The sequence below is a fragment of the Denticeps clupeoides genome, chromosome 4 (assembly GCF_900700375.1).
Source record: "Denticeps clupeoides chromosome 4, fDenClu1.1, whole genome shotgun sequence".
In the NCBI taxonomy this organism is placed as follows: domain Eukaryota; kingdom Metazoa; phylum Chordata; class Actinopteri; order Clupeiformes; family Denticipitidae; genus Denticeps; species Denticeps clupeoides.
Window position 1 is genome coordinate 23,477,522 of NC_041710.1, and position 25,915 is coordinate 23,503,436.

The 25,915-nt window shown below is 41.5% G+C and overlaps 4 protein-coding genes across 6 annotated transcripts; 2 read left to right on the forward strand and 2 right to left on the reverse strand.

The window, feature by feature from the left end:
- Nucleotides 1–514: 514 nt before the first annotated feature.
- On the reverse strand, nucleotides 515–7,190 carry LOC114788676 (pre-mRNA-processing factor 19-like). 2 transcript variants are annotated; one of them, XM_028977482.1, is made up of 15 exons: nucleotides 7,086–7,190; nucleotides 5,336–5,485; nucleotides 5,108–5,184; nucleotides 4,617–4,758; nucleotides 4,428–4,498; nucleotides 4,268–4,330; nucleotides 4,149–4,190; nucleotides 3,997–4,071; nucleotides 3,104–3,179; nucleotides 2,238–2,347; nucleotides 1,989–2,144; nucleotides 1,686–1,755; nucleotides 1,352–1,525; nucleotides 953–1,141; nucleotides 515–797 (listed from the first exon to the last, which is right to left on the reverse strand). In XM_028977482.1, exons 1-15 carry the CDS (start codon nucleotides 7,102–7,104, stop codon nucleotides 700–702), a joined length of 1,512 nt encoding a protein of 503 aa, XP_028833315.1. In that variant the 5' UTR covers nucleotides 7,105–7,190; the 3' UTR covers nucleotides 515–699. The 2 variants fall into 2 exon arrangements, with proteins under 2 accessions (XP_028833315.1, XP_028833313.1); XM_028977480.1 differs by lacking the exon at nucleotides 7,086–7,190 and adding an exon at nucleotides 5,841–6,020.
- On the forward strand, nucleotides 6,400–14,759 carry LOC114788677 (uncharacterized). Of its 2 annotated transcripts, XM_028977483.1 has the most exons (11): nucleotides 6,400–6,526; nucleotides 6,700–6,891; nucleotides 7,921–7,966; nucleotides 8,730–9,008; nucleotides 9,481–9,765; nucleotides 12,033–12,241; nucleotides 12,627–12,692; nucleotides 12,998–13,063; nucleotides 13,236–13,325; nucleotides 13,435–13,533; nucleotides 13,680–14,759. In XM_028977483.1, the coding sequence occupies exons 2-11, from the start codon at nucleotides 6,883–6,885 to the stop codon at nucleotides 13,773–13,775; spliced, it is 1,245 nt and encodes a 414-aa protein (XP_028833316.1). In that variant the 5' UTR covers nucleotides 6,400–6,526; nucleotides 6,700–6,882; the 3' UTR covers nucleotides 13,776–14,759. The 2 variants fall into 2 exon arrangements, with proteins under 2 accessions (XP_028833316.1, XP_028833317.1); XM_028977484.1 differs by lacking the exon at nucleotides 12,998–13,063 and having other exon boundaries at nucleotides 6,405–6,891.
- Nucleotides 14,760–15,026: 267 nt separating this feature from the next.
- On the reverse strand, nucleotides 15,027–16,604 carry tmem109 (transmembrane protein 109). The gene is made up of 3 exons (XM_028977486.1): nucleotides 16,131–16,604; nucleotides 15,940–16,042; nucleotides 15,027–15,854 (listed from the first exon to the last, which is right to left on the reverse strand). The coding sequence occupies exons 1-3, from the start codon at nucleotides 16,338–16,340 to the stop codon at nucleotides 15,490–15,492; spliced, it is 678 nt and encodes a 225-aa protein (XP_028833319.1). The 5' UTR covers nucleotides 16,341–16,604; the 3' UTR covers nucleotides 15,027–15,489.
- A 1,650-nt stretch (nucleotides 16,605–18,254) lies between these two features.
- Nucleotides 18,255–25,088, forward strand: LOC114788678 (uncharacterized). Its single transcript, XM_028977485.1, has 9 exons — nucleotides 18,255–18,375; nucleotides 19,424–19,469; nucleotides 19,966–20,244; nucleotides 20,696–20,980; nucleotides 22,814–23,028; nucleotides 23,387–23,452; nucleotides 23,619–23,708; nucleotides 23,817–23,915; nucleotides 24,061–25,088. The coding sequence occupies exons 1-9, from the start codon at nucleotides 18,367–18,369 to the stop codon at nucleotides 24,154–24,156; spliced, it is 1,185 nt and encodes a 394-aa protein (XP_028833318.1). The 5' UTR covers nucleotides 18,255–18,366; the 3' UTR covers nucleotides 24,157–25,088.
- Nucleotides 25,089–25,915: the final 827 nt, after the last annotated feature.

The following is a 25,915-nucleotide window of genomic DNA, read 5'->3' on the forward strand; positions in this document are numbered from 1 at the left end:
CTCCCGCAGCCCCGCCCCGAAGGCGGAGTCTCTCCGTCATCACGCTTCCGCAGTCCCCGCCCCGAAGGCGGAGTCTCTCCGTCATCACACTCCCGCAGCCCCGCCCCGAAGGCGGAGTCTCTCCGTCATCACGCTTCCGCAGTCCCCGCCCCGAAGGCGGAGTCTCTCCGTCATCACGCTCCCGCAGTCCCCGCCCCAAAGGCGGAGTCTCTCCGTCACACGCTCCCGCAGTCCCCGCCCCAAAGGCGGAGTCGCTCCGTCATCACTCTCCTGCAGCCCCGCCCGGAAGGCGGATTCCATCAGTCATCACGACCGCGGGATCCACAGCCACAAATCCTATTTTAGTTATTCATCTGTCAATCTATTTTTTTTAGATTGTATTAAATGGGCAACGTCAAGTAAAAACAAGCTGTTACATAAACATGTACTTGGAGGCAGTAAAACAGTCAATACGAATTATTATAGACTTTTTTTTTTTTTTAAACGAGTAACAAAATAAAATACAAGTCAATGATGGCAGTAAGAAAAAACATTTAATAGAAAAGTTAGCAAAGATTGGGGTTCTAAGCATTTGCCTTTAGAATTTCTTCACAAAAATGTGGGAAGGAATGCATGTAGAAAATCCTTTAAAATGCAGGGGAATTAGGCCAGTTGATGTCCATCAAGAAGATACTACACACAGTTAATTCCCTAAATCTTTCACAGACTGTAGAACTTGAGACTTCTGTCCATGCCAGATGAAGCGAGAAACTGGGCGTGCTCCCCAAATGCAACGCCAGTTACCACTCCAGTGTGCTCTGTGAAAAGAAAAATGGGGAGAAAATATTAGAATATGTATTTCCCTTCAGTGCTAGAGGCTCAAAAAGAATTCCAAGCGATGTTTAAACCAGCAATGTTATTCGGTAAATCTTACATGACATGTAGATGAATAAACCAAACAATCGCTACTCACCTGTAAAGTTGAGCACTTCAGACCACTGCTTGCAGATATAAACTCTTATGTCTGATCCACCCACGGCCAAGTAGGTACCACTCTGGTCGAACACCAGAGACTTCACCTCATAGCTGTTATCCAGGGCGATGGTCTTGAAGTTCTTCAGCTTCCTCAGATCCCACAGCTTCAATGAGCTGTCCTGAGCACCTGAGTGGAAAATGTACATTCAAAATCAGCACTAAACATTTTCTTCTTCCACTACCACCAATGAGACAGAATGATATACATGATATTTATGTAATACCTTTTTTTATTTACATACACATAAATTTTTAGGGAAATTGCAGTGATTTAGTACAGTATAAACATTAATAAGGTTAAACAAAATCACTCAAACAGAATTACTAAAGTACACACCAGTGGCCAAGTAGTATCCATTCTCAGAGAAAGCAATAGCTGTGATTGGGCCAGAGTGACCAGGGAAATTGGCCACATTGGTGCGTTCTTTCAGATCCCAGATCTTAATCTGTGAGTCAGCAGTACCAGTGCCAAAGATGAGCCCATCAGGATGGAACTGGGCACAAGTAAGTGCTTAAAGGGAAAAGGGAAAACACAAATCAAATGCTGCTGCAGCAAAAATCTTTAAAAATATGTTAGGTCATATTTTTACAACATTAATAGAATAGTAATAGAGCCTTGACGAGTGTGGACATAAACATATTCTGAAATACTGACTACTTCTGATACTCACCACTTCCTGTCGTCTCATCAGTGACTTTTGTGAGCACTCTTCCCGTCTGTATATCAGAGAAGGCCCAAAACTACGGAAAGCAGATGAGTTTTACTTCTCAGATTCATTAGATACACGTCCATTACTGATTACCAGCAGGATCTTATCAAACACTTCCAAACACAAATTACTATAAAATACATTGCTTTTGAAGACAAAGTTATTCCAGACATTATTTAAAAGTAAATTAGAATGATATGATCTCTCCTCCACAATAATACATCATAATCTGTCTGCATCTGTATTTGTTGAGGTGGTGGCTACCTGATCTTCAGAGGAGCTGAGAAGGTAGTCTCCAGTGGCATGGAGTGATAAGCCGGTCACACCTGCCTCATGGGCTCGAACCACCTGCACACAACTGCCCCCAGAAACCGACCACACCCTGATTGTGCTGTCAGTTGAGGCTGAGAAGACAACAGACTGAAAGAAAGGAGGATGATTTCAATGAACTAAAGGGGAAAAGGCACATAAACTGAGAAAAACAAAACTGCAGAGGAATGAGAAGTGCTTCACCTGGGAAGGATGGTAAATGACAGACGTAACCTTCTTTGTGTGACCCTTTAGTGTGGCCAAAATTTGCTCCTCCCGCTTGTCGAACACAACTACATTTTTATCAGAGCCTCCTGAAGGAAAAAAAAAAAAAAAAACCCACAATGCTTTTGTGTTACTGCCAGTAACTGCTGTACTACGGTGAATTCCTGGCATATAATATCAGCTAAGACAGCCTGAAAGTTCCTGTCTTTCATACCATGGCATGATCATTTATCACATACTCCACCTACGTAAACTGTCAACAGCACTCCATTCACTGCAAAGAAGTGCGACCAATTCCTTTTGATGGGGAGAAAATAAAGAAAACAAGAAGAAAGAGAGAGAGAGAGAGAGAAAGATCCAAGCATGGGGCCTGTACAAGCCTGCTTTCTTGTAGATCCAGAAAAGGGGAAACCATTTCTAAAGACTAACATGGTTAGATTATGGTTGCTTCATATATGAAAATACCGAATCAGAAGCACAACAGGCTTTACAGTAGGATCATCCCAATTTGACAGTCACCACATACACTATTAGTGCAAAGCCCCTTGGTTAACATGCAGATCTTACATCAACGGTCTGATTAAAACACAAAGATTCTGTCTGTATTATTAAATTGCCATATTTCTTTGTTACAACGCAGCAACGTATGAGGAGAGTAGATCGTACGTTAAATAATTCAGCTGTATTTCAGAAAGAACCAACATGTGGGTCCCTTATCTGTGACCATAATATATGCAACACGCATTGCACATTTCATGAACCCCGCTTTGAGAACCACAGCAAAACACAATATGAAAGCGATAACACCACATCGGGGTGGAGCAATGAACTGCAAAGATACAGACCCGTAAGTACTTTGTTGGTGTCTGACGGGCACAGGTCCAGAGACAGAATGCCAGGTATACTGGCACTGTGGAGGCCCTGAAAGAGGAAATGTGTATGAAACCTTTACACAAAATTGAAAAATATGTGTAGGCACAACACAAAATAAGAGATTTGTTAAAAGAAAGCTGTTTGACTTAAGATGGGCATACACTGTATGATGTCTGGCCCATTTTGAGCAGATTATACCTGAAATTGGGTCTAATCTCATCTTGATCGTATAGCATACATGACGTAAAGCACACTGATTCACCCCTACAGACTGGGTCCTGGCCAGGAATCGGAAGATTGTGACAAAACCAAACCTCTTTGAAATTTTGGTGGCCCCTCAAGAGGATATTGCACCGTGGAAGCATAGCCACGAGCCGACTCACTGTGTTCTCACTGTGTAAGTGCGAATACAGAACTGAAATACAGTCATGGTGGCAGAGCATGTGTTGTAGATGCAGCAAAAGGAGTCTTGGTTCATTGAGCGGTGTTTGACAAACACATGCATTTTTGATGTGGCCTTGCCCAATGGAAAATAGGGAGAAATGATTTTTATTCACCTTTCTTAACCACAAAAGTGTATCCATACACACCAGTGCCTCTTTTTGGATTTTTCTGAACACAGAAAAGCAGCGTGTTTCACTTTGGTGAAATTTGCTACTGATGCAGGTCCTCCTTCTGCTGCTGCTCCTTATTCGACGTCTACGCTACCGGGTACAGCAATTTGTTCATATTGCTTGTGCAGCGTGAGCAGGCAGTCTGCATTAGAGTATCAGACCATTTGGCAGTGTGTGTGATTTGGTCGTTTACCAAGTGACTGGAAAAATCGTACAGCGAATGACCAGCTTCACAAAACACAATCACTTACGACATGAGATGCCATATGTCTGTACTTGCTGAGGTCTTCGGCTCGGACCAGCTCTTCTGGAACAGTCTTGCCCCTCTGCATAATAGGAACAAGGTTAGCATATTTTCATCCATGTCTCAATATAGTTCATTTAACTGGATTTGACCACCAACCTTCTTTCTCTCTGTTGTAAGAACCGTTGCTTTATCTTGCAGCTATATGAAGAAACAGATTAATGAAGACTGACAGAAAAAACACAAAACACGTCAAAGCCTCTGAGCTCAACTCTCACCTTCTGTATGATGTCTGGAGTCATTCCCACCTGCTCACTGACGTCCATTGCTTCTCCAGCAGCCTGTGAGACAAGCACAACCAAAAATGAAAAAATAAGTTCCTGAACTGAAAACTTTGAGTATGACAACTGACAAAGATTATTTCAAATGGTTACTGACCACAATAGACGGCTGAGTTGGTCCTGTCTGGGGGGCCACCAACCCAGCTTGGGGTTTCAGAGTAGCCAGGGCTGCAGAAAAAGAAGTTGTAAATAATTTTTAAAATATAAAAAAAAATGTTTTGACTAAAGCACAATAACCAATTATTGAATGGAAAAGGCAGCCAAATAACATTCTGTTAATATTAACCTTCACGGGCGGCTGTAACCTCTTTAGTGAGGCGAGCAATAACCCTGCAAGCAGCATCGTGCTGGTACAGCGCATGAGAGAGCTCCTGGCGTGTGGTCTGCAACTGCTGTCTCAGAGTGAAGCTGTGCAGCATCACGGCATCCTGAGGGCAAACAAACAAAAAGAAATATATAAAGAGAAAGTTGGAAACTGGAGCTAGAAATCATGTAATCCAGTAGAATCAGGTGGAGCCCCTCCACCACCACACACGCATATTTAGAGCACAGGCTTCACTACTTTTTCCTTCTTGTTGGGCAGTGTTGCCCTAGCGGGTAAGGAAACGTATCAGAAGGTTGCCGGTTCAAATCCTGAACCGCCAAGGTGCCACTGAGCAGAGTACCGTCCCCACACACTGCTCCCCAAGGGTGATGGTTAAAAGCAGAGGACACATTTTGTTATGTCACTGTGCACTGTTTCATAATGACAGTCACTTCACATATCACTTAACTCACCCATTCGTCCTGTAGTGATTTAAGGATGGCTGGGATGCTGGTGGCTGAGGGAGCCTTGGGTCTGATGGGGTGAGACACTGCAAAAAAAGTGATAGACCTTCATGTACATGTGAAAAGCTGCTTAATCTTGTATTGCCATGGCATCAAAACTGTTGTCTTCATCGTGGGCTAATAATAATGATGATTGGTATCTGCTATTTTAACTCAGAGAACAGCAGTGGTATTTACATTTAATATCAATGAGCTGTTCCTCTGATAATGGCTGTCCAGTGATTGGGTCCACTCCATTTTCAGCAATGTATTTCTCAATCAGCCGTCGCTCGTACACTTGATTAGACACTGGGGACACACACGGATGCTCTGGGACCTCGTTGGAAACTAAGAGAGGATAAATTCAACATTACAAGACCATTTTAATGGACGAATTTAAATACAGGTTGCTACTGAATATATATATACACTCAATAAAACAGTGTTATCTTAGAAAATGCAAGGCTATATTATTTTCTTGAATTTCTGAAGCCGGCTGCCCTTTCTTTGTATTGAATTGTTTCGTATTAAACCGTGATCCGAATACATACGTTTTTACAAAGTTCTGCGCATTGAACACGTCTAATCAAGAGTAAGAATTTTTATCAAAAACACTTAATACAGCCTTAAATCAAAGTTGGTCAAAAACGAAACACTTTCTCCATTCATTCCAGCCCCACTTAGCATTAGCATTATATCTTACTTGCACAAACCAGAGACATTCTGAATTACGATCAAGCCTCCGGACTGCAAATTAAAATGATTGCTTTCACAAGAACAAAAAAATAAAAACGTTCAGTGTGGCGGTCACCAAATCGATTTCCGTTCTTTAATCAACGTTTCTTCTACGAAACCGAACCAGCTGTACAAAGAACTGTTGCATGCTGGGATGTCCCAGGTCCTCCAGTGCTCCTGCGGCAATGTCCACTCGTGTCCACTGCAACCCAACCTGCTTTACTAATTTAATTTCTCAGGCTTATGTTGATAAATTATCCGGTCCGTGTTGCGGGTGCTATACTGACGTAATGGTTAATGCTTGGAAAATATAAAGCTGAGAAGGCAAAGCGGAGAAAAAAACATAAAAACTTTAAATATATATATATATATAAACACTGTATATATATATGTATATATATATATCATACATGATCGTAACATGTTTTTCTTCCTCTGAAACATTGTTTTTGTCAGTCATCCACCAGGCGTCACACTCTTACATTATCCACGGGAGGGTCACCTCTGCTCCTTTTCCATCAGAAACTCCCGCTTTCTCGTTGCAGTGTGCAACAAAGTACCCTTTTCACGATTAAATCATTTTAAATCGTGTTTATTGGACGCGCTGGCGGGTAATGTGAGACCCTTCATTCTGGCCACCGCGGAAATGTGACGGTACTAATCACGGGAGTTCCCGCACCTCCAGACCTTCTTTCCTCCGACCGCTCATTTGGACTTTGGAGAAGCAAATCTTATTTAAAACGCGACGAGAGCAAAGATCTAAAACTTCAATTAAGTAACAAAACACCGACTCCCCTCCGATTACTTTGTCTTTTCTTTACCCGCAGGGAAAGCGATGGGCCCCACCCTTCGAATCGAGATGCCCCCCATCCCCCCGAGATTTACTCCAACTATCCACATTCCACGCGTTGTGTTGGGTGGTGTGGACCTCCAGACCAGACGCCCTCTTTTCTAATTCAATTTACCCGGAGGACACCCCGCGCCGAGAGAAGTGGATCCGCAGCATAAAAATGCAAAACGTGAGTATTTCCTTCATGGAAAACACCGAACTGTGTAAAATGTCCAATGGCTTGAACATACAGGTCCGAGCGCCTGGAATAATAAAAAATACTCCAGACTGGGAAATATTAAGCACGACGGTCGAGAAGCGGTCGCGCTGTGGGCGGAGGTTTGCGACAGATCGAGATGTTCGTGATGAAAGTCCTGTTGATACCTTCTGAGTAGTAACACATCTACATTGTAGTTACGCCGTAACGCGGCCGTGACATGGCGAGCAAAGGCGAAGCGAAGAAACAAGATCCTCTCCGGCCAGAAAAACGCGCCTGTTTCTGATCGAGAGCAGAGCGCCTACGGGACTGTGACTGAATGAAAAGAACGAAAAAAAAAATAAAATAAAAATAATCAATAGCACTTCTTCATCATACGGAGAAACGCATTTTAGTTTTACTAGAACTGCAACATCTCAGAGACAATGCAAAGGTGCAATTACAGACCAAAATAAAAAAAATAATTCACCGAGCTCCATTTAATTGTTCTGTCTGTTCCGTTATTCTTATATTGTATTCTTATAGCAAACAGAAATTATGACCTTGGAGGAATCGGTGCAGAATTCCAGTTTTCCTCCAGTTTTTTTATTTCCTGAACAATAAACAGGAAGAGGGGTAATTAGTGGGAGGAATGTTCTCTCAATGGTTCCCTTTTGTCAGTTCTCACCGCCGAAATTGACTTGGTTGACAATTGTTATAAACGCACGGATTTTTAGTTTATAGAACTATTGTCGGCGCACACGTAATAAACTTATTTAACCATTGCCATGTGCAGCCATACAGCAGAATTGCGTGAATGGCAAAAACAACATTTTCACTAATCTACTATCAAATATTACGTCCATCAGTCAAAGGTCAGAGGTCAGTCCATATGTCCATATTCCACTCATTCCTCAGTAAACAAAGCCTTTATCTTTATTTATTACGTCTGTCCAAATAGCCACTGATGGTGTGAATTGAAATTGGTTTTGCTTATAGAGTTGATCCTATTTTATCTTGTAGGGAACATGGACCCTGCTGATCCTAATGGGATTCGTTCTTAGTGTGGGTAAGTATGCATCCATTTTCATGGTGAATAAAACAAATAGATTTTCACACAGGGACCTGATTAGACCTTTTATGACTTTTCTGTAGTAAAGCACTTTGTGTTCATTAATACACGACCATACCTTTGACCATTCCTGGACTGTGGCATTTTATTAAAATGAATAAAGAATGGCCTTTGTCATAACAGCAGCTATTTTTTTAAAATAGGCTTGTACCTATTTTAGGGCCTTCCATTTTGAGCTTGCTGGCATGGCGGCTCAAGTAGCATGTTGGGGGAGAAAGACAGATTGATAGGATAGCATGTTCAGGAAGGCATCTGGCATGACAACATTTATTAGTGAGGAGTTCATGTGTGTCAGGTTTGGAGTTATTTTTGGGAGGAAATTTTAAGGGACTGGGGCAGATGGTGGGTCTCTGAGAAAATGTGATGGCGAGAAGGAGGACATGGAATTTCAGGATCACAAAGAATCTATGTTGTTAATTCATTCAGGGCAGTGGAGGCCTAGCGGTTAAAGAATTGGCCCCGTAATCAGAAAGTTACCGGTTCAAATTCCGATCAGCCAAGGTGCCACTGACCACTGTCCTCATACATTGCTCCCTGGGCGCCTGTCATGGCTGCCCACTGCTCACCAAGGGTGATGGTTAAAAGCAGAGGACACATTTCGCTGTGTCACCGTGTGCTGGGCTGCAGTGTTTCACAATGTCAATCACTTCATTTTCATTTTAAAGTCATTCTTTGCTTCTCTCATATCAACCTTATACAGAGTGTTCTACGTTTCGTGAGAAGTTGGCACATGGTAGTCGCCTGACAGTTGAGTTACCAACAGAAACAGAAAGCCTGGAGTTCGTGCCTGCCGATGGATCCCCAGGTTACACCATATGGAAGCGTCTTCAACATTCACCATCTAAGGGAAGACTGACAGGAAGCATTCAGAATGATCATCGCTGGGAGCTTCCGCAGGTCACGTTTGATGACGAGGGATCTTACAATGTGCTGAATTACTGGAATAAGAAGAGCAAATCGGTTTTGTTGTTCGTCCAAAGTGAGCAAATTTTATTGATTTTGAAAAACATTAGTTGAGTAAGCAAAGCGTGTCTCCCAACTGATTGATGTTCATTCTTTCAAATGCATTTCCTTCATAAGTGAAAGAGGTTGGTTGTTGGTTGGTTGTTTAACTGTTATAATGTCCCGTCAATGTCTCACAAAACCGAATGAATGAAGAGGCCCATCTCGTCATGACTTTTGGTTTCACCAAATCTCGACTACAACCACAGCATAATTCAAGCATATTTCTTAGTGCACTTAGTACATGTTACTCAACACTTTTTAACCCAAACATTAGGAGCAATTTACAATACTGGAACATTTAGAAATTGAGATAAAAGACCACATTTTCGAATTAGAAACTTATTGAAACTTATTGATTTACAAGGTTGTTTGAAAAAGATAAATTTTACACTTTTTGGTGCTCATCATGTTTCCCTTGTTTTATTCTTTCTCTTACTTTTCTTAAGCTGCATATAAATACATCGATAGGGTGGCAGGAGAGGACCTCATAATCTATCTGGAAGGTAGCCGATATCAAGAAGCCAACTTGTTCTTCTCTGGAGAGTATGGGAATTTGACCCTTGTAAGGGACGGGAGCCCGGCAGCGGAGAACAATCCGGACTACGATGGGCGTGTGAAAGTGAGATCCAGTGGAATCGCCCTGTCACATGTCAACGTGTCTGATGTGGGTAGATACAACCTTACTGATAGGAGGGGACGAGTGGTTTCTATCACCAAGATGACACTAGTGGGTAAGGGCAACTGTCTTTGTTTCATGATGCCAGACAGCACTATGTATCCACTGGAGGCACATTGTTCTTTGTGACCAGTTCCGTTCTATTCATAATAATTCACAGGCCTCAGACCGTTATTCCAGATACAGAACTGTGCAAAGGTTTTAGGTAGGAATGAAGAATAATATAACCATAAATAATGTGTATTTTTTAAGGCAAAGTGAAGAAACAAGGAAAATCTAAATCAAATTATTATCTGGTGTTAATACCATTTGTACCGAGCGTTCCCCCTGTTTGAACTTCTGGGCTTCTGGTCTTTGGGTCAGGGCCCTCCAGACTGGGGTCCATCTCGTTCGTTGAGGCTCCACCTGGTGAATGAGAAGAGGGGATGGGGGTTCCACACGGACATTTAACAAATACACACACATAAACACAATATCATACAAAACACGTGGTTCTCCTGCTCCAGTCCTGGACTCTCTGTTGCCTCATCCGGAGGTGGAGTCATGGCTGATGTTGCCTCCCTCTCCTCAGTTGACACCTTGTTGGACTTGGAGAGGGTGCTGACGTCTTCCTCGGACTCTCTGTTGTCTTCATCCCGTGGGACTTGGGTGTTCCAGCTGCCGTGGGCGTGGCTTCACTGACAATTCCCAGGGAAACTGTTCCCCAAGCTCAGAACAAGGCCTACTTAAATAAATCACCGCACAGAAGGCGGCTAAAATGAGACTGATACAAGTTAACATGGGCGTGTCCCGACAGAACATAACCAGCAGGTAAATGCACAGCAGGAACTCTCCCAAATGAGGCAGAATTGCTTAGGTGCCAGTCTGTGGCATAGCGGGTCACGCTGCATTTTAAATAACCATAAATCGCACCTAGACACCTAGAACTTCAGAAATTCTCTTACTGTTGAAACACTGTTCTAATGCAGTTTCTTGATTCAGCACATCTGCTCACTGTTTAAGCTCTTTATTTGTTTGCTGTTCATGTAAGTGTTCTGCTAACTTCTGTTATGTTGTGTGAAAATGAAAAATGGATTTTGTCATTTTTGACAACTTAATGCAGTTATTCATAGCGTCAATCAAGGAGGACAGTATGCTATAGGCAGTCCTGTATAATAAGATAGTATAGTCACAATTTATCCTGCCGCAGGACATGACCACAAATGTACAGTTAATGTCATCTTCATCATAAAGAAAAACGAGGAGTACTGGAAGTGATGGTATGGCCCCCCTGGGATTACATGAAAATAGAGAAGGATTTGGAGAAGCCTCCTGAAGATCTGTGGTTAGCTCTCCAAGATGTTTTGGAATAACCTACATGTCACGGCCAGCCCCATAGGGCCCCTCTGCCGCCTCACTCCACTCCAAGCGGCCACGCCCGGCGCTCCCCAGCCCTCCCGCCTTTTCTCCCTGTCTGCGCCCCTCAGCTCCTCCAATGACACTAGCAGTTCTTTTAAGTTCTTTTTAAATCTGTGTGCAAGCTTACTATAAGAATTGAAGTTGTTTTGAAGGCAAAGGGTGGTCACACCAAATCTTGATTTGATTTTAGATTTCTCAATTTAAACAATTTTTGAAAGCATTTTCAATTTATATAATTTCTCACCTGCCTAAAACCTTTGCACTGTACTGTAGCTCAAAGTTCTGTATTCTCACACCAGATCCACAGGATCTCATCTCATACCTCATCTCCATCCATCTCTGAAATGTTTTTAAAGTTGCCTTATTAGTGTTATGCATCTTTGAATCCGTTTAAGCTGGCTTTCCATATTTTTTGCATATGTGCATAAAGATAATTGATACATATATACACAGAATTCTCACAGAATCAAAACTATGAATGAACACATGTGGAGTTATGTACTTAACAAAAAGTGGCCTCCACAGCCACCGGACCTGAACCCAGTCGAGATGGTTTGGGGTGAGCTGGACCGCAGAGTGAAGGCAAAGGGGCCAACAAGTGCTAAACACCTCTGGGAACTCCTTCAAGACTGTTGGAAAACCATCTCAGGTGACGACCTCTTGAAGCTCATCGAGAGAATGCCAAGAGTGTGCAAAGCAGTAATCAGAGCAAAGGGCGGCTATTTTGAAGAAACTTGTTTTGTTAAGTATATAACTCCACATGTGTTCGTTCATAGTTTTGATGCCTTCAGTGAGATTCTACCAATGTAAATGGTCATGAAAATAAGGAAAACACAGTGAATGAGGTGTGTCCAAACCTTTGGCCTGTACTGTATGTTAGATGCTGTTTGAACTCTGTTCTCATATCTTTATTTACACTTCTAGATGCCCATGACTTCTCAGCTGGCAGGAGTTTGCTGAGCTTGCTTGCATTATTGGGTATTCCAGTTGGCATATGTTATTGCTGCAAGAAGAGGGGAAATTGTTGTAAGAAATCAAGCAACTGTGACAGACCTGTTCACAACACCAGCCCCTCTAATACCCCAACTGTGCCCCCTCCCTCCTACAATGATCCTTCTAATACCAGTGGCCTGGTAATAAAATTAATCTTAAAATTCTGCAATGTAATGCTTATGTTGTTTCATATAACAATTCAGCCATCTCAACATGCATTTTTTATTTTTAATTGCTTGCAGCATTTTCATGAAATGTGTCAGATATAAAACAATGCATATAGTGCATGCAATTGTGTTTTCCTAAACTTTCTTTACAGCATTTGTCACCAGTAAGTATAAGGCCCTAATTTTATGGCATTATATGATATCACACAAAGAACAAAAGGTTTATTATTTCTCATCATGTTATTGCCAATGAAGTTATAAGTTACAATTTCTTACCTGCAATATATCTAAAAATGTAAAAGCTGATCCTGTATTATCTTTAGCTGACTTTTGTACAAAATTGTGTTTTATTATACAGAATTACACTCCAGTCTTTACAGGGGACGCTGGCTACCCACCTCAGCCTGCTATGCCTCCTGGCCCAGTATGACAGTATTTTTTACACATAAAACCTACATTAAAACAATGTGTTTAACTGACTAGTTTTTGCTGGATGTTCATAATGCTCCTCATCTAGTTGACTAAATTAGGACTATTACACTGTTAATTTCTTTGAGGATTCATGTTTTTATTTTCCCAATGAAGTTATACGTTACAATTTATTACCTGCAATATTTCTAAAAAATTTAAGGGGTGATCCTGTATTATCTTTAGCTGAATTTTGAGTTAATATGCTAAAATTGCATTCATCAGCAACAGTTTTGTACAAAATTGTGTTTTATTATACAGAATTACACTCCAGTCTTTACGGGGGACGCTGGGTACCCACCTCAGCCTGCTATGCCTCCTGGTCCAGTATGACAGTATTTTTTTTACACATATACACATATTTCATTAAAACAATGTGTTTAACTGACTAGTTTTTGCTGGATGTTCATAATGTTCCTCATCTAGTTGACTAAATTAGGACTATTGCACTGCTAAATTTCTTTGAGAATTCATGTTTTTATTTTCCCGTTGTTCTCAGGGTTTTAACACAGGTGATAACCCGATCTACCCACCTGTCTATCCACCCACACATCCTCCTCAGTGGACCAGTGATCAATACAATCCAACAGTATGTTTATATGCTGCTGTCACTCTTATACATCCACTTGTAAAATGTCCTTTTTCCTAATGTTTCTTGTAAATGGACTTGTCCAAATTGTATTTTGTCATGTATTTAGAGCTACACCCCAATGATGACTTCTAACCCTACACCTGCCTCAGCCGTGAACATCGAGATGAAGAGCACATTGCCTGCAGACCCCCTTTCTGTGCCACAGGTTTGTACATTTCTGTTTACAGCTATGGTTACAACTCAAAATAAAATTCTACTATTCTACTGATACTACATAATTATCATAATAATAATTACATAATGTCTTTATGAAACTGATTAAACTGTACTTCATGTCATCATCCATCTCAGGGACAACAGGCTTTAGGACCCACATCTGATCCCCTCCAGATCACTAATACTCCTAATCAGTTCCAGATTGATATGGGAAAAAACAACTTTCTTTAGAGAATTACAGTGGGACATTTATCAAATGTCTTCTTTTTTTTTTTTTTTTTTTGAGAAAATGGCACTCAAGAATAAAAAATATTGAAATGAGCATATCTTTATTGAATTAAGTAGTAAAGTACATTTATGCCATTTACCAGATGCCTTTATCCAGAGCAACTTACAATGAGTAGTTAGAGGGACTGTCCCCCTGTCTTGCTCAGGGAATCAGTGGTAGTAAGATGAATCTGAATCTATGACTTCTGGTGGTCTTCTGGTTCATAGGCAAGTGTGTTACACACTAGGCTCGTTCCACGCCAGTTTTCAAACTGGTTATTGAAATAATTCCACACTTTTCTGATTGGAAATTGGTAACATATCTTTTATTAAATCATCACTAGAACCATTAAAAGCTGAGTCACATAGCTGCCATTGCCTCTGAATCTTGCTGTGACTGACCGACCAGTAACTGTGATGCCATTTTAAAATCCAGGGTTAACCTGCATCTTAGGGATTTGTGGTGGTGAGGTGGGGTGAGAGGTAGGAAGGTTAGTGTTTATCCCAAATAGTTAAGCTTTCAAACAAGTCATTGTAAAAACACTTATATTATAGAAAGTAGAATTACACTTTCTGTGTACCCATGTCTGAAGATATTTGGTAAAGTACTTTTATGCATGTCTTTTTTTCTGTTCACATGATGTCATAGTACGTAGTACATTGTGTGACTGAACGCAAGGACGTGTACCATGAAACACACCTGATATGACAGGTAGTTCAGTCGATAAAAATATGCATATTTTGTCACCATATTAGATCAGCAAGTCTTTAATAATGTAATAATAATGACTGCTAATATGTGTATATGTACTGTTACTGACCATAGCTACCTCTGTATTCAAGTACTTTAGAATAATATATTCTTGCTGTGTGTACTGTATAAATACTGCAGTTATTATGAGAATGTCTGAAAGTGGAGTCATGGCAACTGGACTTTCTTTCTTTAATGTAGAGACGTTTCATTCTGCATCCACAGAACTTTGTTATTCTTGATGAAGTTCTGAGGATGCAGAATGAAACGTCTCTACATTAAAGAAAGTCCAGTTGCCATGACTCCACTTTCAGACAAATTCACCTGGGTGACTGAGAATCTTCACAGACTTATGAGTAGGTGTTCTTTGCATGAAATGTATAGCCTTATATGACAATGTGAGCAAGACAATAATTCAGACAAAGAACATAAGAAAAAAGGTTTATTTTTCTCATCATGTTATTGCCAATGAAGTTTCAGTCCTGTTCTAATTTTTAACCTGCAATACATTAAAAAAAATCTCAAATGTATTTATTTCATAATGTGGCCTCAAATTTGCTTTGCATGTTAAAATAGTCAAATATTAGAGATGGTCCATTTTTGAATAACCATTTTGAATTTCAACAAACTTTTTGTTTATTTCAGTGGCAGTGAATAATTCTGTTGTTGAAAGTAGTTATACGTACAAGGTTACATGCAACCTTGGGTGCATGTAAAAGCAGTGACGCACATTCTTAGATGCTAGTGACATAACCTGTGAATAAAATATCCTTTGCCATATCGAAAAGCTCATAAGTTGAAGTGTAATGTAGTGCCTGCTGTACATGGGTTTTTAAAACACGCAAAAGGAATATACACTTTTATTAAATATCAAGAATGTCTAAAGGGCACTTGTTTGTGTACGAGCCGTTTTTCACGTTTAAACATTTACTCCGCTTTCCTCTTGAGCTCCAAATCCCCGAGCCGCTTCTCCAGCCGCCTGACCTGCTCCTCCAGGTGGGCCGTGTGGTCTTCCTTGCTGTATGCCGGCCTTACGCCCAGGAGCGCACAGGCGGCCACCAGTCCTGCCAGCCTCGCTGCTGTGGTTTCAGCACTAGCGTCCGCATCGCTCAGAATCAGCGCGAACAAGGCCACGGCCCCACACAGCTTCAGTAGCCACAGGGTTTGCCTCAGCACCCTGACCACCAGCCGCACCAAGCAAGAAAGCAGCCAGTAGCAGAGCACGGCCAGGAGGGTCCACTGGACAACGTAGACCACACCCTCCGGAGTGACCCTTTCGAAGGGCAGCTGGACTGAGGTCAAAAGAACAAAGCGGAGCCCGGTCACTAGTGTCCAGGCCATGCAGACTGACACATGCACGCCAGGCGGGACACGTACCTCTGATACCCGTAACATCCAGGAACTCTCTGATGTGGCCTGTGAACACAGTCAGGATGCTGGCAGCTCCTTCTGACAGAAACCTGACCGCTCCTGTAACACACTGAGGGGGTCAAAGGTTAAAAAACAACAACAACAACAACAACAGTGATGACGTCAGCGTCATGCAATATACACGTACACGCGCATACCTGAAGTGACGTTTTCACCGCCTGCTCTCCGATTAAACCGACCAAAAATCCGTGTGCTTCTTTGTGCAGGCCAGTCAAAACCGACCGGAAATTCTGCTGTGTCCCCGGAGGTACAGAAAAGTCCTCCGAAGTTGAGGAATGTCCAGACGAAAGTGGCACAATAGTACAGGAAAATGTCAAGAGTATCAGAGAGACAACGTAACCAACCATATTGTTTGCTAAGCTGCCAAGCCCCACGATTATACGAGAGCCGCTATAGAAATGTCGTGTATTCACAGTGGCGTCACTCTGCACCCGTACGATAATACCATCACTTTTACAAAAGGAGCGAGAAAAACCGAATCATTTCAAACAGTAGATCCCGCACTTCAGCAAAGCCGAACAGAGTAAAGAGCGCGAATCCGGCTGCCTCGTCCACCTCATGCAGGCTGGGGCAGGGAGCTGCGATGCATTGTGGGAATTTGTGGGGAAAAAAACGTGGACACTTTCAATTACAGATCTCTGCACAACACCCACAGGCTAATGGGCGTTTCTTCTCCAAAGCTGGGCGTTTCTTGTCCAGAGGCAATTCTGGATGGCTGTGTGTTTTATGCGCTACCTGATTGGTTGTGTGTGCAGTAGGCGTGTTGTATGCGCTACCTGATTGGCTGTGTGTGAAGGGGGCGTTTTATTCGCTATCTGATTGGCTGTGTGTGAAGTGGGCGTGTTTTATGCGCTACCTGATTAGCTGGATGGTAGCCATGTCCCATAAAATAAACAGACATCGCGCGAAAGCGAATAGGCGGAACGATGGCGGCAGCCGTGGTTGCTCCGAATAAAAAAAAATATATTAACAACATTCATTACAAAACATTATATACAAACTCTCGTGGAGGACGTAAAAACTCTCAAAATAAGTTAGGACATAAACTGTCAATAAGTAAAATAAATAAACAAAATCCTCGTGAATGTTGGAAAAAAAAGTTTCTTGAAGGAATTCCTGTTGACGTCATAGTAAATCCTTTGCCGCATACCATTGTAGAATCAAGTATGGTGCAGTCGTCCACCTTTAAACTGAGCATTGAAGCAGCCACTGTTGAATATACAATTTTGTTTAGGATTAATTGGATCAACATAATATTTATAACAACAATGTAAATCAAATTTGACAGTAAAAATGAGAAGTTAAAAAGCTTCCCCTGTCTGTCTAGAAGATCCTTTACAAAAATAATACCATTGTCCTACCAATTCTGAATAAATATTGACTTCTTGCCAACTAAAATGGCCATGCTATTCTGCAGAATTAACTCATGAGGGGAGGTAGGTTATGATGGAAAATAATTTTCCAACACTGGACAACTTTTTTGTGGAAACTAGAAACTTTTACTGAAATGTTGACGCTCCGGGTTACACAAAATGACAGAGGACAGGAGTGATTTCCACCGACATTCAGTACAGGCCAAAAGTTTGGACAAATCTTCTCATTCAATGTGTTTTCTTTATTTTCATGACCATTTACATTGGTAGATTCTTACTGAAGGTATCACAACTATGAATGAACACATGTGGAGTTACATGGCCTCCACAGTCACCGGAACTGAACCAAATCGAGATGGTTTGGGGTTGAGCTGGACCGCAGTGTGAAGGAGCCAACAAGAGCTAAACACCTCTGGGAACTCCTTCAAGACTGTTGGAAAACCATTTCAGGTGACGACCTCTTGAAGCTCATTGAGAGAATGCCAAGAGTGTGCAAAGCAGCAATCAGAGCAAAGGGCTCTGATTACTGAAGAAACTGTAGAAACTAGAATATAAAACATGTTTTCAGTTATTTACACATGTGGAGTTATTTCACGATTAAATAATGTTTTTGGCGGGTAATTGCGTGAAACGTCAGACCCTTCAAATCTGACGGTACTAATCACAGGAGTCCCCGCACCTCCAGACTCTCTTTCTCCGACCGCTCAGTTGGACTTTAGAGAATCAAATCTTATTTAAAACGCGACGAGAGCAAAAATCTAAAACTTCAATTAAGTAACAAAACACCGACTCCCCTCCGATTACTTTGTCTTTTTTTTGCCCGCAGAGTAAGCGATGGGCCCCACCCTTCGAATCGAGATGCTTTTTTTTTTTACTCCAACTATCCACCTTCCACGCGTTGTGTTGGGTGGTGTGGACCTCCAGACCAGACGCCCTCTTTTCTAATTCAATTTACCCGGAGGACACCCCGCGCCGAGAGAAGTGGATCCGCAGCATAAAAATGCAAAACGTGAGTATTTCCTTCATGGAAAACACCGAACTGTGTAAAATGTCCAATGGCTTGAACATACAGGTCCGAGCGCCTGGAATAATAAAAAATACTCCAGACTGGGAAATATTAAGCACGACGGTCGAGATGTTCCGCGATGAAAGTTACTACTGAATAGTAACGCATCTGCATTGTAGTTACGCGGCGGTGACATGGCGAGCAAAGCGAAGAACCAAAAACAACGCAAACGAACCGGCATTTCTTGAACGTCCGGATCCTCTCCGGCCAGAAAAACGCGCCTGTTTCTGATCGAGAGCAGAGCGCCTACGGGACTGTGGCTGAATGAAAAAGAAAAAGAAATTCATAATCAATAGCACTACTTCATCATACGAAGACACGCATTTTAGTTTTTCTAGAAGTGCAACATCTCAGAGACAATGCAAAGGTGCAATTACTGACCAAAATATATCACCAAACTTCATTTAATTGTTCTGTCTATTCTGTTATTCTTATGTTCTGATCTTATAGCAAACAGCAATTATGAGCTTGGAGGAATCGGTGCAGAATTCCAGTTCAGTATTGTAGTTATATGTTAGTTTATTCAGAAGCCTCCGGCACCCTTAGCAACACGCTGACCAAAGAGTCCTTCTCATGAAAGTAATAGTGAATAGTTTTTTACAAAATAGTTGAATACCCCCTGCCTTCCGGTCATGTATTGTTCTGTATTTGATGCACTATTCATGTATTTGATGCAACGCTTCGAAGTATTTCGTGAAAAGAACATATCAGTGTTGTCATCACGCCTGTAGGGCTTGCCACCCACACACGACTTTTGGACTACTACACAACACACACACACACATACCAAAGGCAGAAGGGGATATGTGACAATGTCAGAGGAAACGGGGAAGGGAGGGGTGTGTGAGAGAGGTTGACAGGTCATCAATCATTTTGACATAATGTGTCTGATACTACTACTACCCTTTATCTTACTTCTGTCCAAATAGCCACTGATGGTGTGAATTGAAATCGGTTTTGCTTATGGAGTTGATCCTATTTTATCTTGTAGGGAAAGTGGACACTGCTGATTCTAATGGGATCCGTTTTTAGTGTGGGTAAGTATGCATCCATTTTCATGGTGAATAAAACAAATAGATTTTCACACAGGGACCCGTTTATACCTTTTATGACTTTTCTGTAGTAAAGCACTTTGTGTACACGACCATACCTAAGACAGATTGATAGGACCATGTTCAGGAAGGCATCTGGCATCACGCCATTTACTAGTAAGGAGTTAATGTGTGTCAGATTTGGAGTTACTGTTAATTCATTTGGGGCAGTGGTGGCCTAGCAGTTAAGGAAGCAGCCTTGTAATCAGAAAGTTGCCGGTTCAAATCCCGACCCACAAGGTGCCACTGAGCAAAAGCACTGTCCCCACTCACTGCTCCCCGGGCGCCTGTCATGGCTGCCAACTGCTCACCAAGGGTGATGGTTAAAAGCAGAGGACACATTTCGCTGTGTCACCGTGTGCTGTGCTGTGTATCACAATGACAATCACTTCATTTTCATTCTAAAGTCATTCTTTTCTTCTCTCATATCAACCTTATACAGACTGTTCTACGTTTCGTGAGAAGTTGGCACATGGTAGTCGCCTGACAGTTGAGTTACCAACAGAAACAGAAAGCCTGGAGTTCGTGCCTGCCGATGGATCCCCAGGTTACACCATATGGAAGCGTCTTCAACATTCACCATCTAAGGGAAGACTGACAGGAAGCATTCAGAATGATCATCGCTGGGAGCTTCCGCAGGTCACGTTTGATGACGAGGGATCTTACAATGTGCTGAATTACTGGAATAAGAAGAGCAAAGTGGTTTTGTTGGCTGTACAAAGTGAGCAAATTTTATTGATTTTGAAAACCATGTCTCCCAACTGATTGATGTTCATTCTTTCAAAGGCATTTCCTTCATAAGTGAAAGAGGTTGATAAAACCCTACAATTCCAAATTGTTTAACTGTTATAATGTCCCGTCAATGTCTCACAAAACCGAATGAATGAAGAGGCCCATCTTGTCAGGACTTTTGGTTTCACCAAATCTCGACTACAACCACAGCATATTTCAAGCATATTTCTTAGTGCACTTAGTACATGTTACTCAACACTTTTTAACCCAAACATTAGGAGCAATTTACAATACTGGAAAATTTAGAAATTGAGACCACATTTTCGAATTAGAAACTTATTGAAGCTCAATTTACAAGGTTGTTTGAAAAAGATAAATTTTACACTTTTTGGTGCTCATCATGTTTCCCTTGTTTTATTCTTTCTCTTACTTTTCTTAAGCTGCATATAAATACATCGATAGGGTGGCAGGAGAGGACCTCATAATCTCTCTGGAAGGTAGCCGATATCAAGAAGCCAACTTGTTCTTCTCTGGAGAGTATGGGAATTTGACCCTTGTATGGGACGGGAGCCCGGCAGCGGAGAACAATCCGGACTACGATGGGCGTGTGAAAGTGAGATCCAGTGGAATCGCCCTGTCACATGTCAACGTGTCTGATGTGGGTAGATACAACCTTACTGATAGGAGGGGACGAGTGGTTTCTATCACCAAGATGACACTAGTGGGTAAGGGCAAATGTCTTTGTTTCATGATGCCAGACAGCACTATGTATCCACTGGAGGCACATTGTTCTTTGTGACCAGTTCCGTTCTATTCATAATAATTCACAGGCCTCAGACCGTTATTCCAGATACAGAACTGTGCAAAGGTTTTAGGTAGGAATGAAGAATAATATAACCATAAATAATGTGTATTTTTTAAGGCAAAGTGAAGAAACAAGGAAAATCTAAATCAAATTATTATCTGGTGTTAATACCTGTTTGAACTTCTGGGCTTATGGTCTTTGGGTCAGGGCCCTCCAGACTGGGGTACATCTCGTTCGTTGAGGCTCCACCTGGTGAATGAGAAGAGGGGATGGGGGTTCCACACGGACATTTAACAAATACACACACATAAACACAATATCATACAAAACACGTGGTTCTCCTGCTCCAGTCCTGGACTCTCTGTTGCCTCATCCGGAGGTGGAGTCATGGCTGATGTTGCCTCCCTCTCCTCAGTTGACACCTTGTTGGACTTGGAGAGGGTGCTGACGTCTTCCTCGGACTCTCTGTTGTCTTCATCCCGTGGGACTTGGGTGTTCCAGCTGCCGTGGGCGTGGCTTCACTGACAATTCCCAGGGAAACTGTTCCCCAAGCTCAGAACAAGGCCTACTTAATAAATCACCGCACAGAAGGCGGCTAAAATGAGACTGATACAAGTTAACATGGGCGTGTCCCGACAGAACATAACCAGCAGGTAAATGCACAGCAGGAACTCTCCCAAATGAGGCAGAATTGCTTAGGTGCCAGTCTGTGGCATAGCGGGTCACGCTGCATTTTAAATAACCATAAATCGCACCTAGACACCTAGAACTTCAGAAATTCTCTTACTGTTGAAACACTGTTCTAATGCAGTTTCTTGATTCAGCACATCTGCTCACTGTTTAAGCTCTTTATTTGTTTGCTGTTCATGTAAGTGTTCTGCTAACTTCTGTTATGTGGTGTGAAAATGAAAAATGGATTTTGTCATTTTTGACAACTTAATGCAGTTATTCATAGCATCAATCAAGGAGGACAGTATGCTATAGGCAGTCCTGTATAATAAGATAGTATAGTCACAATTTATCCCCCCGCAGGACATGACCACAAATGTACAGTTAATGTCATCTTCATCATAAAGAAAAACGAGGAGTACTGGAAGTGATGGTATGGCCCCCCTGGGATTACATGAAAATAGAGAAGGATTTGGAGAAGCCTCCTGAAGATCAGTGGTTAGCTCTCCAAGATGTTTTGGAGCAACCTACATGTCACGGCCGGCCCCATAGGGCCCCTCTGCCGCCTCACTCCACTCCAAGCGGCCACGCCCGGCGCTCCCCAGCCCTCCCGCCTTTTCTCCCTGTCTGCGCCCCTCAGCTACTCCAATGACACTAGCAGTTCTTTTAAGTTCTTTTTAAATCTGTGTGCAAGCTTACTATAAGAATTGAAGTTGTTTTGAAGGCAAAGGGTGGTCACACCAAATCTTGATTTGATTTTAGATTTCTCTTTTCGTTAATTCACTGCATTTTGTTAACTTATGAAAATAAACTATAAACACTTTAATTTGGAAATTTTCTCACCTGCCTAAAACATTTGCACTGTACTGTAGCTCACACCAGATCCACAGGATCTCATCTCATACCTCATCTCAATCCTTGCTCCTCTGAAATGTTTCGAAAGTTGCCTTATTAATGTCATGCATGTTTGAATCAATTTAAGATGGCTTTCCATATATTTGCATACGTGCATTAAAATATTTAATACATATATGTGTTAGGTACTGTTTGAACTAACATAAGGTATCCTTATTTACACTTCTAGATGCCCATGACTTCTCAGCTGACAGGAACTTCCTGAGCTTGCTTGCATTATTGGGTATTCCAGTTGGCATATGTTATTGCTGCAAGAAGAGGAGGAGAAGAAATTGTTTTAAGAAATCCAGGAGCTGTGCCAGACCTGTTCCCAACACCAGGCCCTCTAATACCCCAACTGTGCCCCCTCCCTCCTACAATGATCCTTCTAATACCAGTGGCCTGGTAATAAAAATAAAATTAACCTTAAAAATTCAGCTTTGTAATGCTTATGTTTGACATAACAATTTAGCCATCTCAACATGCATCTGAAGATTCAAATGTTTGTAATTGCTGGCAGCATTCTCATGAATTGTGTTTTCATAAACTTTCTTTACAGCATTTGTCACCAGTAAGTATAAGGCCCTAATTTTATGGCATTATATGATATCACACAAAGAACAAAAGGTTTATTATTTCTCATCATGTTATTGCCAATGAAGTTATAAGTTACAATTTCTTACCTGCAATATATCTAAATGTAAAAGCTTATCCTGTATTATCTTTAGCTGACTTTTGTACAAAATTGTGTTTTATTATACAGAATTACACTCCAGTCTTTACGGGGGACGCTGGCTACCCACCTCAGCCTGCTATGCCTCCTGGCCCAGTATGACAGTATTTTTTACACATAAAACCTACATTAAAACAATGTGTTTAACTGACGAGTTTTTGCTGGATGTTCATAATGCTCCTCATCTAGTAGACTAAATTAGGACTATTACACTGCTAAATTTCTTTGAGAATTCATGTTTTTATTTTCCCGTTGTTCTCAGGGTCTTAACACAGGTGATAACCCGATCTACCCACCTGTCTATCCACCCACACATCCTCCTCAGTGGACCAGTGATCAATACAATCCAACAGTATGTTTATATGCTGCTGTCACTCTTATACATCCACTTGTAAAATTTCCTTTTCCTAATGTTTCTTGTAAATGGACTTGTCCAAATTGTATTTTGTCGTGTATTTAGAGCTACACCCCACTGATGCCTTCTAACCCTACACCTGCCTCAGCCGTGAACATCGAGATGAAGAGCACATTGCCTGCAGACCCCCTTTCTGTGCCACAGGTTTGTACATTTCTGTTTACAGCTATGGTTACAACTCAAAATATGAATAAAATTCTACTATTCTACTGCTACTACAATTACATTATCATAATAATAATTACATAATGTCTGATTAAACTGTACTTCATGTCATCATCCATCTCAGGGACAAGAGGCTTTAGGACCCACATCTGATCCCCTGCAGATCTCTAATACTCCTGCTCAGTTCCAGATTGATATGGGAAAAAACAACTTTCTTTAGAGAATTACAGTGGGACATTTATCAAATGTCTTATTTTTTTCACTGGTAGTAAGTGGGGTTTGAATCTATGACTTCTGGTGGTCTTCTGGTTCATAGGCAAGTGTGTTACACACTAGGCTCCTTCCACGCCAGTTTTCAGACTGGTTATTGAAATAATTCCACACTATTCTGATTGGAAATTGCTAACATATCTTTTATTAAATCATCACTAGAACCATTAAAAGCTGAGTCACATAGCTGCCATTGCCTCTGAATCTTGCTGTGACTGACCGACCAGTAACTGTGATGCCATTTTAAAATCCAGGGTTAACCTGCATCTTAGGGATTTGTGGTGGTGAGGTGGGGTGAGAGGTAGGAAGGGTAGTGTTCATCCCAAATAGTTAAGCTTTCAAACAAGTCATTGGAAAAACACTTATATTATTGAATGTAGAATTACACTTTCTGTGTACCCATGTCTGAAGACATTTGGTAAAGCACTTTTATGCATGTCTTTTTTTTCTGTTCACATGATGTCACAGTATGTAGTACATTGTGTGACTGAACGCAAGTACGTGTACCATGAAACACACCTGATATGATAGGTTGTTCAGTTGATAAAAATAATCATATTTTGTCACCATATTAGACCAGCAAGTCTTTAATAATGTGATATTTTAATAATGACTGCTAATATGTGTGTATATACTGTTACTGACCAAAGCTACCTCTGTACTTTAGAATAATATATTCTTGCTGTGTGTACTGTCTAAATACTATTATGAGTTATTATGAGTAGGTGTTCTTTGCATGAAACTCACAATGCCTGTGAGCGAGACAAAGAACATAACAAAAGGTTTATATTTCTCATCATGCCAATTAAGTTTCAGTCCTGTTCTCAGTTTTAACCTGCAATATTAAAAAAATCTGAAATAAAAACATCTCAAATGCATTTATTTCATAATGTGGCCTCAAATTTGTTTTGCATGTTAAAATAGCCAAATATTGGAGATGGTCCATTTTTGAATAACCTGACTAAAAATTCAACAAACTTTTTATTTATTTCAGTGGCAGTGCATGAATAATTCTGTTGAAAATGTTGAAAGTAGTTAGATGCTAGTGATATACCCATATCGAAAAGCTCATAAGTTGAAGTGTAATGTAGTTGAGTGCCTGCTGTACATGGGTTTTTAAAACACGCAATAGGAATATACACTTTAATTAAATATCAAGAAGGTCTAATTGATTGTTCAATCAATTATTTAAATGGCTTTTCATATGTATATGAATCCTGAAACATTAATATATCACAATATGTTGAAGGACTGTTCCTGTCATGGCCAACGCACCTCCAGCCCGCTAGAGGGCGCCTCACCAGCCTGGGAGACGACGACCCGGAAGAGGAAATGGAAGCGGGCGGTGGCAAGTATAAAAGTGAGGTAACCCCAAGGAGACACGCCCGCTCTTTGTATGAGTTGAATGAGTTGTATGAGTTTACTCGCTAGCTCTCTCACCCACGACCTACGATAATAGTGATTTCCTGAAAAACGACCTTCGCCTGCCCACGACTTCGAGAATTGCCTGATCCCCTGGAAACCACGAAAGGAACCCCGACCGGAACTTCCTGGCTACAACCTCTACCTGCCCCTGACCTTGAACCTACCTGACCCATCGGTTAAGACGGGATTCCCTGCTCCCCTACCGTCCTGACGCCCAAGACCTACTCCCGTCCAGTCCAAGATCCCGGACCATCCTGAAACCCACCGTCTTCCGCTTCTCCTCT

Excerpts from the sequence above, each read along its gene's own strand:
- LOC114788677 (XM_028977483.1), top strand. Across the intron at positions 7,967-8,729 it reads GGGATTCGTTCTTAGTGTGG|AGTGTTCTACGTTTCGTGAG; the intron begins GTAAGTATGCAT and ends AACCTTATACAG. Across the intron at positions 12,242-12,626 it reads CTTCTAATACCAGTGGCCTG|AATTACACTCCAGTCTTTAC; the intron begins GTAATAAAATTA and ends TTTATTATACAG.
- LOC114788676 (XM_028977482.1), bottom strand. Across the intron at positions 1,756-1,988 it reads TCAGCTCCTCTGAAGATCAG|TTTTGGGCCTTCTCTGATAT; the intron begins GTAGCCACCACC and ends TGCTTTCCGTAG. Across the intron at positions 1,142-1,351 it reads TGGATACTACTTGGCCACTG|GTGCTCAGGACAGCTCATTG; the intron begins GTGTGTACTTTA and ends TTTTCCACTCAG.
- tmem109 (XM_028977486.1), bottom strand. The coding sequence starts at position 16,340 with ATGGTTGGTTACGTTGTCTCTCTGATACTCTTGACATTTTCCTGTACT. Across the intron at positions 16,043-16,130 it reads CGGTGAAAACGTCACTTCAG|TGTGTTACAGGAGCGGTCAG; the intron begins GTATGCGCGTGT and ends TGACCCCCTCAG. Across the intron at positions 15,855-15,939 it reads GGATGTTACGGGTATCAGAG|TCCAGCTGCCCTTCGAAAGG; the intron begins GTACGTGTCCCG and ends TTTTGACCTCAG.
- LOC114788678 (XM_028977485.1), top strand. Across the intron at positions 20,245-20,695 it reads GGTTTTGTTGGCTGTACAAA|CTGCATATAAATACATCGAT; the intron begins GTGAGCAAATTT and ends ACTTTTCTTAAG. Across the intron at positions 23,916-24,060 it reads ACCCCCTTTCTGTGCCACAG|GGACAAGAGGCTTTAGGACC; the intron begins GTTTGTACATTT and ends CATCCATCTCAG.